Raw genomic sequence first — 13,286 nt, 5'->3', positions numbered from 1 at the left:
ACCGGTGCCCATGCGATCCTAGGTAGACCACTGTCCAAGAGATTCACATTAAAATGATTGGTTGCTTTGCATTTCTTTGTACTGCATTACCCCCAACACTGGCCATTAATCCCCTTGGTTACTGAACTCTATTGTCCTTATAGACTGTGTGGAGTTTTCTGGAGAGCTGTGCTTGGCCCCCTGGGCTGTACTGCACGTGGTTCACTTCATCACATGCAACTGCCGTTGAAACCCTTTGAATGAGTGTGTGCAATGGTTGGTTTCTCAACACTACATTCAAACAACTTTTCCTTACTCCAGGACCACATTCTAGGGAGGAGAATTAGCATTTTATTCTCCTTTCTTTAATTATTCTGATATATTGTGCTTTTATTATAATGACATTACACAATTTAAAAAAAATCCTCACTGACATGAAGGCTTGAAATGTAGTGCTTTCCCTGAGGGCTGTATTAAACGTGCACTGGGTGAATTTATTTCATTTTGTAACTCATAAAATTAACTGTAAATGTTGAAGAACTGAATGAAAAAATTTACTCTGGGATGGGTGGCAATGTTTGTTGTTGTGGTTCATCTGCTTGGCCACTGGAGCTCGCTTTGATTGACTCTTTATAGTGCACTGATCGAGGTCTGGGATTGTTATGGGAACTAAAGGACACAGAAAGCCACTCTGCTGAAATTGCCAAGTACATTTTTAGGCCATTTTTTGGGGGTTTCACATTCAGCCACAATATTATTAGATTTTAATAATGATATAGGAGTTAGAGTTGAATGTTCTAACATATGATGTATCTGAGTGAGATTAATTGTTTTCATAAAAACAACAAATATTTTGCCAATAATGAAAACATAAACTCAGAACTTACTCCAATCACAGTAGGCGTTTGTTCACGTCTTGCTGCGATGAGACTGGCAACTCTAATAATTCAAAGGCAAGCAAACCAGCAAGTTCATTAATCACAAAACATAATAATATGAAAAAAGTAACCCAATCTCACGGTTACGTAATTTATTTATAAGTTAAACTTTACCCTAGAATTTGCAGAACAAATTTGCAAATGGCAAATTCCATTAAATTTATTAGATTACATTCACAGATTTTTGACCAATATCGAATGTAACTATGGTGTAATGAAGTGGTTTAACAGTAGCAGGTTAATTTTAGCATTATGTTGCAATATAACTACATTTATAAAGTATTCAAGCATAAATGGCAGATAATTGGCTAGGCTAAAGCCCCAAATTAAGCTCAAAAGGCGCTTATTTTATTTATTTTCTGCTTAATTATTATTTTTTTTTTTTAGTAAAAATGCAATTATTTTTTTCCCATAGAAAAGTAGTCCTAGATGTCTTTAATTATGCTAATTATGATCAATTACATCATTTAAAATAAAAAGTTTATCATCGTGAATTGTGTAACGTTAGTTGTTGCTAACTTTACCTCAGCTCTAATAAATACGGAGGTCTATAAATGTTTGTACATTAAGTCTTTATTTTAATGTGTGTGTGTGTGTGTTTGTAGGCTTTGTGTTGTTGAAACTGTCCTCATCCCCAGGATGATGGAAAATAGAATCACTTTTGACGTTATGAGGACATTTGTGACATTTGTCTCTTCCACAAACTTAACGTACTATAATAAATGTTATGAGGATGTCTGAACATATATAAATATCACGTGAACGCGCGCTGCGTGGTTTTAGAGGCGGTCCGGCTGCTTTCTGTTATCGCCTCTCTCTCTCTCTCTCTCTCTCTCTCTCTCTCTCTCTCTCTCTCTCTCTCGTTAAATAGCGAAGAGAAGAAGAGACGGAGAGAGGAAGAACTGGACTGGACTCTGGATTATCTCTCTTTCTTTCTTTCTTTCTCTTTCTTTCTTTCTTTCTTTCTGTCGTCTCTCTCCCTTCGAGATAATAACCGTCGTTTTGAGCTCGAGCGCCGAAGGCCGTTGAAGCAGGTAAAGCGAATGTTCTCGAAGGCGCGCGAGGAGAAGTCGTTAAAAATGTCCCGTTGAAAGTGGTGTTTTCCTCCGAGGGGGGATGTGTGTGTGTGTATGTGTGTGAGTGTGAGTGTGTGTGTATATGAGTGTGTGCGCCTTTGTGCTGAAGCAGGCAAACCTCGCGGTGGACACACAGACGATTTAAAGGCGATTTCACACCATTTTGAAGCCGTTTCCCCTGTCGCTAACCCCGGCCGAGCTCCGTGTTAGCTGCCCGTGCTAACGCTGTCCTCCTCGGTGTGATTTTTTTTTCACGCTCGGGCCTCCCGGAGCTGCTAGCTAGCGCTGCCTTTTCTCTATCCACTGACTTCCCTGCCTGGTTATTTAACGTTAGCTTCGTTACACCCTTCTTGTTTGACTCTTGTCAGTTTATCTGCGTCTTTTCTTTTCATTTTTACCTCAGCGTTAACGTTAACATTAATGTTAGCCCCCAATGGTTAACGTTATTGCCCGAGCTTAACGGTTAATCGATTTTACAGCGATCTCGAGAACCATTTTAAAACCGTAAAGCTACAATATTTAGGATTTCCACAGTTGTGGGCGCCGGTTTGTGCCCCACAGATAATAATATACCAAATAGGTTTGTAAATGAAGGGTTAAGCATAGCTAAATTGTCCATCTGAAAAAAGGTATGATAATATTTAAAGTATATAGATTCTAACATCAATAAAACAGATATAAAACACTTTCATGCCTGCTCCAGCCAACTCAAACTTCATATCTCCTGAAAATATGCAGTTGGTCAATTTATTATCATTGTTTTTAAAACTCTATATTACCTTACCTCTATATTTTATTCAGAGCTTATGGATAGGCACATTATTCATTGACATAAAAAAGACTAACAGTACAGACTAATAGTCTATTAAACATTATTTGTCAGAAATATCACTATCAGTTGTTAACCCCCCCAAATTAATATATTCCTAATAGCATTGGTGAGTGAAAAATACATAAACAGAGAAACTCCTCAGTCTTTAAAACAATCACATTATTCCTAATAAACCAGTGTATCTCGTGTGTGGATGTTCAGTCATGGTATTTTAGCATCGAGGGCATGTGGATGGTGTCTAAATGTTTTATGAGCCATTTTCTCCATTATAACAAACCCTCTCCAAGCTCATAGCCCAGCAGCTGTGTTATCAACATGTCATTGGTAATAGCTGCTGCCTTGTAACAGCTCCATTATAATGTGCTTCTCTTCCTTTACATGACTCGAGTTGATGTACCTACTCCTTTCTTTTTCTCTTGAGAGGTCGCGGTTCACTTCAGTTCAGTTTTATTTGTGTTGTTTCTGCTTTTTGGCTCCTCCACAACATTGTCCCAAAACCATTGTCTGAAAATGAGGCTCCAAACCTCTACCATGCCAAGGGTGACAGCTCCTTAAAAAACAGGAGTAAGAAATGCTGAGTGAAACCAAGACTCAGAAAGAGAGACTCCTCAGGAGCGTAAGTGAAGAAACACTGAGAGGAATCGAGAAACAAAATGGAAAACTCCTTGAGGGCATTATGAAGAAGAACCATTGACTCAGAAGGACATATTTTCTAAGAGCATGTGGAAAAAAATGTTAAAAGGAACCATGTCAAGTCAAACTTTGACTCAGAATGGAATAAACTCCATGCAGACTTCAGCTAGAACCATTTTGGAGGATCCAAGTCTCCAAAGGAACCAAGGACAAACCTTAAAAGCACGAGGAAGAGCCACAGAGGAGTCAAGACTCAAAAGTGCAACTACTCCTTTTCATAGTGAAATTAGTGGTCCTTCAGATCTTGCTGTGATGCCCTGGAAAAGAGGAGGAGGTGGAGAAGGAGGATAATGATGCATTGATTCAATCCCAGTTTGTGGTGACATCAGATTAGAAAAGACGTGTTCCTCGCGGCAGTTTAAACGACCCGCTCCAAAGCAGACATGGCTAGGTCACGGCCATTAACATGAATAACAGATGGAGGAGGCTTTCCTCACGGTCACGAAATGATCTCATTGAGAAGATCAAGATGGAGAAGGCTCACAGGGACATTTTACATTCTTAATGATGGGCTGTTAGAATAATTCAGCAAGCTCGGGAAACTGTGATGGAAATAAGTGACCAAAGGCGTTTACCGGGTGTTCATGGCAGAATATTTAATGCTTGTTATCTGGTGGGCAATAAAGCAATAATAACAAGAATCACACTTAACAGGAAATTTAAGGGTATGGCAAAATCAAGAATAGGCTAGAAAATGAATACAGAAGCCAGAATTTGTCAGTCGATATGGTTTTAATAGACGTGGACAGCCTCTTTGGTCCAGTGGACAAATGGTTTACCAGGCAGTGCTAAGGCACTGAGCTTCAAAGAAGTCGCTGATGTTGCTCATAACATTGCGTTTTCAAAATTGTACTCTCTCAAAAGAGCATTTTATTAAGCCTTTTCATCAGTAAATGTTCACGTATCGTGAAGTGCAGCTGGTGTTTTTAGATTCTACAAGTGGAGCTGTAAGGTTTGGTTACAGCAGTAGTGTGCAACGTAGTGTGGTTTTACTTTGTATTGTTCAGGATATGGAACAAATTAAATTTTCCATGTCCTAAGAATAGCGTATCTCAATTTTGTCAGATTTTAGTTTACATCTTTAGAACACAGCAGTTGCTTTTCACATTGTGTGAAATGTCATAATGGATGGACCAATAGAAATGCTCCATATTGACTTGGAATAAAATATTTTTACCTAAGCTTTCACTGAAAGTTAGGAAGGTTTTTTCCTTCTACAAAATCACTATTTGGGGGTATGTGTTTTTCTTTGGACAGTGACGATATGTTAATAAGCCCAGGCATTCCTTCTATTGCTAAAGGTTCAATGTGCAGTACCCTTCACCTGTTTTCATATCAGGTGCAGAGAACAGAATAGAACCAAACCATAGCTAAAGAACCTTCTTATATGTCTCAGTTTACTGTCAGTTCCACCTGTTTTGACGTTGTCAGTTGTGTCAGAACCATACGTTAACTCACTGTGATTCTAGTGGGTTGGAATCTGATTGATTTCATGCACTATATTTACAAGTCTGACAGCATTGCCCTGCAATGTTTCTGTCAGTTTTGAATGATGCCTGAAGGCTCTGCAACTCATATGCAAACTCTGATGACTATAATTCTGTAGGAAATTGTTCATAAAGCCTGAGCTTTGGTTCTTATTGAGTAGATTTTTGGTATGTCTCAGAAATAGGCTTTTTCTGAAAGCCTGGCTACGCAACTCTGTGACTAAGTGACAATAGACAAAGAACAAGAAACGCAGGTTTTGTCGTATACGTTGGGAAAGAGACTTAGAATTTTACTTTGGGAAAATTAACTATATATTTTTTAAATTATGATTTTAATCAGAGTTACATGGTTTACCTTTTTTATGTTTTTTTTTATATAATTATTTTCTGTAAAACACTTGGAGTTGTCTTTATGTATAAAAGATTATTATTACTATCATTATTTAATTTTATTACCACCTTTAAAGGAGTAATAAGTCTTTTTCACCACTTTGTAGAGTGCGTCCCACAAAATGGGGGTGACCATATTTTTAATAGTGTTTAACAGACATTTCCATGTAGCTGGTGTAAGTATAACAGCTGTTTCATAACACAAAGAAGAATAATTGGAAATCAACACTGCTTTTAAATATTAATACATGCCTCATTTTCATCATCAAATGTTCACTGTGCTGACCCTGAGGCTGCAGTACATTTTGTAATGTGTCGATCTGCACGGACTATTCCAGGGCCAAGATGTCCAGTGAGGTGCAGAGACCAGACGACAGCCCCAGCACGAGTGGTGGAAGTTCGGACATTGAACAGAGGGAGACGGCTCCTCCGGAGCAGGAGCGGGAGCCAACCCAGCCCAAGAAGAAAGAAACCAAGATCTCCAGTAAAACGGCTGCCAAACTCTCCACCAGTGCCAAGAGGTGGGTCCAGTCTCAGTGGGGAGGGCTGCAAGGTGGTGGGCATGAATTATGAGCAAGTTTGTTCTGTTGAAATCTAGTTGAGTTTTCACAGTGAAGTTTGAGAGAAGTACTGCTCTAAAACTCAATTGAATTTACTCTTGTAATATTTTACACTTGTTACAAAGGAAGGTTGTAGGGCTACTTTAGTTTGGTGTATGTTTATCACATTAAAAGTAATGCTATTGTCCAGATGTTTGGATGTGGCTCGTAATTCAAACACGTATTTGAATGTGTATTAGGTGTACCAATAAGTTTAAAGTGGTCTTTTGTCATTTGTATGGTTTAGCTAGAATGTTTGAATTTTGAATTATAATTATTTGTTACGCAAAAATGCTTTAAAACGTATTTGTACGACACTGCTCCTCTTATGTGTCTGTGAAGCTATACAAACAGCACTAATCCATGAAGATAATGTCCCAAATTCAGCCTTTTTATGTGGCTATCAGCATTGACAGATACTTAAATGGAAAATATTGGATATTGAGATAGGTCCGCAATTTCCAAATTGTCCCAAGTCTTGTCCCTAGTTGGCTTTCGTCTTTATGAGCGTTAAAACATGGCCAAATGCCTTTTTGAAATAATAAGATTGGTATATTGCTGTTATAAAACAGAGATATCGCCAGAGTATGCAACTCTAGAGTGTACAGCATGTTATCCTCAAGGGCCTGCTTTATTAAGAGTCATCAGACAGATGGCCAAAGACCATCCACCCTTTTATAGGCCTCGATTGTCCTTATGTGCTGCTTGGAATTTACTGGAGAGTCGTGTCTGACCCCCTTGGGCTTTAGTGGGCAATATAGCATGAGCATTCACCTTTAAATTCCTTCAAACATATGTGTGAGCAAAATGAATTCCCTGCTGTGCGGATGGATCTGTAAGCCAGGACTATAGAGAGTTTGGGGAATAAAATTGTGGCCGTGGCACAGATCTTTGTTTTATTCTCCTTTTATTCTGCAGTGTACTTATTGTTCCTTTGATCCATCCTCTCTGGTGGAGATGGGGATACTCCGAGGTCATTATACAAGCAGCTGAAGCAAAGACGTGGTGCTTTTCATAACAGTGTCTACAGAAGTCTGTTCTTTAAATGCAGGGGAAAGGCTGAGTGCTGGAGCAGGCCCAGGCTGTTGGAGGGTCTCTCAGTTTTTATTTGGTTTGTTGTCTGACATTGTTCAGTCAGAGCGGCCTAAGGGCATGGCTTTCACTGTCAAGACATCAAGAGCAGAATAAAGAGGATAAAGAAAACGCAAGACATGTTTAACCTCAGAAAGTCCACAGCAGCGTCACGACTGAATATCGTGAACTTGGATTGTTTGAAAAGCATCACAGAGCTATAGTTTTCCCACAGTGTTCTTGCAGTGTCACATTGCCAACTGACAGTGGTTGGGTTATCTAGGCTTCATCCGTCAGCGATAGTGATTTAAGAGTTGTAAAGCTCTGAAATCGTCACTGTGCTGAATGGAGGATGTGAGACATGGCAAGGTAATGAAACCGAAACCCCTCGAGTCTCTCTGTATACACAGTACAGATTATGAGTCACGGATTTGCGAAAATTCACGGCTATAACCGTAATAACATGAGTGTTTTTGCTGCTGTTGTGCTTTGACCTTGTGTTTTGAATAACAAGAGTCACTACGCTGACGGAAAGGAGTTATTTATTTCTGAATCTCGTTTTCCTCAGTTCATTGGATTGTTTATTTTGAGTCCGGATACAGAGCGAGCACATTATTTGTATCAGACCTTACAGCGTGTGCTCTCTCTCTCCCCTTGCCTTCCAGAATTCAAAAGGAGCTTGCAGAAATCACTCTAGATCCGCCGCCAAACTGCAGGTAAGTTCAGCAGCTTTTTTCAGAACCTGCTTTTTCTGTTGGGTTCAACTGTACTTTTGCTTTTAAGGTAAACGGCAAAAGAGGGTGAAGTACAGAGAGAAAGAGATGGAGCTAAATATACAGGGAGTGACAGGGAGACACAAAAAATATTTTATATATCTATTAATCATATCTAATATTTCTCATTTTATGAGATTTTTAGAGGATTTTAAATATTTTTTGACACATTTTAAGTGATTTTTATTCAGTGAAGGGGTCATATCCATAATTAAGTAAAATGATCCATATTTAAATAATTTAAACGATCTTTCTGTGGTGTAAAGCATGTGTTAGATATAATGATCTTAAAACATGAAGAAAGATTGTTATAATGAGGAATATCTCTGCGTATCGTGGGCATGATCAAGGTTGGATTTGTAATGGTACGGTTTGTGGGACTTAGTGCTGGGCGATATGAGCGCAAATCAATATCACGTTTAATTGTACATTTTACCACGGTTACGATTAATAAACGTTTATTTTGTTTTGTATTAGTGAATAGTTAGCGAATAGTTCAGTGACGAGGCTTGTGCTGTAAATATGGGATATTTTTTCTAACGTTGCTGGGAGCTTCTTCCTCTCTTGTGTTTTTTTTTTTTGATTGTGTTTGATTGTGCTTTGATCACTGATACTGTTTTTTCTCAGCATTTACGTTTGAATTTTTGTTCACACAGACGCTGTGTTTTTCTTTGGTACGAGCTGCTTGAGTTGCTGGATCTGCTTCGGCGTTTAGGTTGTTTCCATGTGGCAGATGGGGCAGAATCACATGACTAAAGCTTGGGAGTGTGGTTTTAAAGGGACAGTACATGAACACACAGTGGGGACATAACAGAATAATAATAGAAATAAAAGCAACAGTTAAAAACAGTTGATATAATCGATATAGACAAGATTGTGTCGATTAGAAGTTCGATTAATTGCCCAGCCCTAGTGGCACCGAATAAAAATCATTGCAGCTTGATTTATGATAGTATTCTTTAACCTGCTGTAAAAAAAGCCGAATGCTGATGCATTTTATGTATCAAAATGTTCATAGTTTAGTGTTCAGCCTATGCTGGATATGGTCATATGCTTTGAGATCGTTTTTTAGTTTCATCAGAGTGTTGTCTGAAAGTGGCACGTCTTGATAATGGTCTCCTTGATTAAAATGATAAATCTCTGTAATGAGGGACTTATGAATCAAACCAAAGCCGCCTAATCTGAAGCTGTTAGCTTAAACAGACAAATGCCAGTCATTATCATACAAGGAAATGGAGCAGGCTGTTAAGAGGGACAATTAAGTTGAGAGTAGTTAGCCTTTTCTGCCTTCTTTAAAAATCGTTGAAGCTGGTGAGTGCTAATTGAAGATGAATGGGCAGAAATGCTCTGTGATTTGAACGTGAGCACTGTCGGACTGTTTGCGTGTTACCTTTCCCCTGTGGGCAGATCATAGGAGGTGCGCTTAAAATTGATCTCTCATCTTTCACCCTTCGCCGTTCCATCAGAGTCGAATTAGAGCTGGCGAATTTCAAGAATGGTGTTCGGTTTCTCCTAAAACGCCGGCTGCCTCATTACATTAATTAGAGTGTTTCTAAACGGACACGGCTTTTATGCCCACCGCGGGAGGAACGTGTAGATGCCGTTTTTTGATATTTGTGCGCGGTCAGTCATTGTGTCTGTGTGCTCATCCATTGTTAATAGGATTTCAGCGACAAAGAGAATAAGAGGCGCCGTTTCAGACAGAATGCGGCTGCTTTGGGATAAATACTGTAGCTTTTCATGTGCCGTTGGCATTGTAGACGCTAAGCTGTTGTGAAATCAGGCACAGTTTAAGACAAGCAAATGACACCGAGTCTCCTAAAATAAATGGCCAGCTGTTTGAATTCAGAGCTCATGTAATTGCGGCTCCACAGTGTACAGTACCTTTGTTTGTTATCGGGATCTTGGCTCTTGCAATACTTATTGCTGAAAGCTGCTGTTTGTAGATGAACCTTTTATTCAGTCACTGTTCCTGGGGTGTTTTGAAATATAATTCATTTATTTACTCATTGTCTGTAAGCGCTTATCCAGTTCAGGGTCGCGGTGGGTCCGGAGTGTACCCGGAATCAAGGCAGGAACACACCCTGGAGGGGGCGCCAGTCCTTCACAGGGCGACATACACTCACACCTACGGGCACTTTTGAGTCCACCTACCAACATGTGTTTGGTGAGAACACACCAAACTCCTCACAGACAGTCACCCGGAGTGGGACATGAACCCACAACCCCCAGATCCTGGAGCTGTGTAACTAGGACACTACCTGCTGTTTTGAAATTATTAAAATAGTATCACAATTTCAAACAATACATAACAATGTAACCATAATCCTGCTATTGTGTCCATATTCCAAAGCTCTAGATGTAATAAGTCTCCCGAGAGGTGCCAAAAAAAAAAAAACGCCTCCATCAACCTTGTACAGCCAGAGCCATTGAATGACCTTTGGAGCTGTTTCATCCAGCGCCCCCTCCCCCTTCCTCCAGCACGTTGAGCATCCCTGCTGCTAATGTCTTCATCTACAAGGTGCCTGCCTCTACAGCTGATAGCAATGGCACCTCTGTTTCCTTGGAAAAAGTCACGGCTGTTGATTAGCAGCAAAATCCCCGTGGTATTAGCCTGAGGCCCTGAATCTGAGCCATTTTTCACGTCCTGACCATTAGCTGCAGCGGGGTGCACATCCATATTCATAAGAGGGAGGAACGCGCCGGGGTCCCGGGGGGTGGTTATCTTCGTGATCAGTGTTACCGAGGCTTCTTTCCGAGCCAGAACACTGCCAGGGTATCTACCAGCCAACAGGATTCAAAGGAACCTAAAAGGAAAAGAGTCTTGTTTATTTGGTGTTAATTGTTCTCACTCTGTACAAAAGCCAAGTGCGATGTTGAGAAGTGGCACCTGAGCATTACAGATCTGTGGAAACAAAGAGAGATGCAGTTCAGGGGATAGAGCAGGCAGGCAGCGAGAACTGAGTACAGAATGGCAAGGAACATTAGGCTCAGCTATTATTGAGAGATAAACTCCCAAAGCGCAAGCTTTAATGGGGTAATGCTGCACTGGATTTAAAGAGAGGGAAACCTCAAATAAAGACACGGCTGGCGTTAGATCTAGACTCACAGTAATAGGGCGGCATGTTCTTGTCAAAACACACATCTTGTTTATGAGAAAATTACTTGTTCGGCGCGTGAACACATTAATATACATATCTGCATATTTCAACCAACACACTGTCAAAATACATGGGAATAAACGGTTCTTATTGCCCTGCCCCCTTGTCTGAGTCTGTCCTATCACAGTGCTGAACCCGGGTTTATGTGAAGAGCGCAAAGATGACTCTGAACGCGACCAAACAGACACAGCGAACACGGAGAAATAAGAGCACTGAGTAAAAACAGAAAAGACTGGAAAAGGAAAGAGAATTTCACTGCTGTGCACTCAGGGTCGGGGTGAACAGCGAGCGGCTCATTATCATTTAAAGGAACAGGCGCTGAAAGTAGCCGTTCAGAAAAGGGCTGTTTACACAGGGGGAGAACGCTGCTGTGGGGTCTTTTGACCAAAGCGGGTCACAGATGTTTCATTAGGAACCAGAGCTGAGGAAAATGGGACAATATGTCCCATTACTGAGAAATATTTTGCAATATTTGGAGAAGCTTTGCCAACAGAATGGTAGCGTGTGTTCTGGGAGGACAAACATGGTCACTTAAAACACAAGTGACTACAAAGGGTTGTTAAGCCTCCAGAATATCGCTGTGGAGCATGGGGATACGTTTGGGATGAGTTGGAGTGGTGTTTGTGATCCAGAACTAAGCCAACATTATTAATATCCAATTTCAGAAGAAGTACAGGACCAGCAGGTGGCTACAAACCTTTAGAAATATCGTCTCTATCTCAGATTAAAGACACATTCTGCAGCCTTCCTCGATGGTATCTGGACTGCTAAACAGTGATTAGTGTTTACAGCTCATTTTGTGTCACTGCGTGGTGATGCTTGATGTATTCTGCGCCTACATGCCCAGTTCTCTTGTTGTCAAAGCAGGCGAAGCTCATAATGGGGATGTAAATCCAATAGCTATTTGCTGCTCTGCTAATTTCATATTCAGCACAGATAATGGAGCTGTAAACCTGGCAACAGGCAAGACTACACGTTAAACAACCCGGATCAATGCGTGACACTGAAGGTATTGCACCTGAATCATCCCCTTAGCCGTATGCAGTAGGATATATGCTCCTTGTCAAATTAAAGTGGTTGGCTTTGATGATGGAGTCACACTTGTTTACCTTCCATTATGCCTTCAAGATTCATGCTGTTTGTTTAGGAACCTGAGCTGGCGGAGCTCCTTTCACGCTTGTGAGGTACCTGTATGTGCAAATTGTTGTTAATGCACCTGATAAGAAACAGATTAACACATGGATCTGTGTGAGGGTTTACTCTTTTCTGTTTTCCGTGTGTGTGTGTGTGTGTGTGTGTGTGTTGCGAAAGCCAGTGGATCTGGATCCTGCAGCCCACAGGGGAACAAACAGCTGTGTCTTGGCACATGAACAAATAAGTGAAAAGTAAACATTACCCACTTCAGCGGTGGATACTGCCATGTCTTTGCCTTCTTTGTGTTTTAAAAGGGTTTGATTCCTTTACTATCATTTTTATTTTATTCCAATCTAGTGGGAGATGAAAAGGAAAATGTGTGCTGGTGTTCAGACCATTAAGCTATTGAATCTTCTGGTATAAAATATGGATTTGTGGCCATTAGAAAAACATCATTACATCATGTATAATATATGTGTAATTGAACATTGATAAGGAGCAGAAAACAGTCTGGTTCTAACCCTCTTTTTTTGGCATCATACATATTTTTATGATACAGTCGGCTTAAAAATAATCATAATTTTGTCTTATTTACTCATGAGATCCTGATCGGATTGTATTCAGTCTGCCCTGCTGTGTTATTAGGATCATTGTAGGATAAAATTGTGGTATAACAGCTCTGGTGTTGAAAGCAGCAGAATTAAAGAGTTACTCGGTGAAGAATTAACTTGTGGAGACTGACAACATGCTCCGCAGGACGTCACATTCTTCTCCTAATCATACTTAGGTTTATAATTTTTTCTGTAATCTCCCGTTCGTCTGCACTGCCATTGGCAGCAGAGCCACATTGTAATAATCCAGCTATCGGAGCAAGCTCAGATGGAAGAGATTTCTCGAGAGAAGCTGTTCATTGCTGTTATGTTAGCCTTGAGGTGTAATATTAACCCAGGCAGATTTCTGAGCGCTGCCTGAGCCAGAAAACATGGGCTAAACCGAGTCGTTCTGACTCTGCTCCGCTTCTGACGTCAAGTGCAGAGACTATAGAGATAGCCCACCCCCTCGTCTGAGTCTGTCCAATCACAGCGCAAAGATGAGGTTAAACGTAGCCAAACCCACACGATGAGCGCGGACAAATAAGAGAACTGAGTTAATA

General features: G+C 40.4%; 1 protein-coding gene across 2 annotated transcripts in view; it reads left to right on the top strand.

Moving 5' to 3' along the window:
* Nucleotides 1–1,766: 1,766 nt before the first annotated feature.
* Nucleotides 1,767–13,286, top strand: part of ube2e2 (ubiquitin-conjugating enzyme E2E 2) — a 32,714-nt gene continuing 21,194 nt past the window's right edge. Inside the window, exons 1-3 of one of the 2 annotated variants that reach the window (XM_066676113.1) lie at nt 1,767–1,951; nt 5,734–5,916; nt 7,731–7,781. In XM_066676113.1, coding sequence (XP_066532210.1) covers nt 5,741–5,916; nt 7,731–7,781 — 227 coding nt within the window. In that variant the 5' untranslated portion in view covers nt 1,767–1,951; nt 5,734–5,740. Of the gene's footprint in view, nt 1,952–3,128; nt 3,150–5,733; nt 5,917–7,730; nt 7,782–13,286 lie in introns of those variants that run through there. The other variant, XM_066676121.1, reaches the window with a different exon arrangement.

This window comes from Hoplias malabaricus, chromosome 1, assembly GCF_029633855.1.
Source record: "Hoplias malabaricus isolate fHopMal1 chromosome 1, fHopMal1.hap1, whole genome shotgun sequence".
NCBI classification, from domain to species: domain Eukaryota; kingdom Metazoa; phylum Chordata; class Actinopteri; order Characiformes; family Erythrinidae; genus Hoplias; species Hoplias malabaricus.
This window is presented reverse-complemented; position numbering and strand designations above follow the sequence as displayed.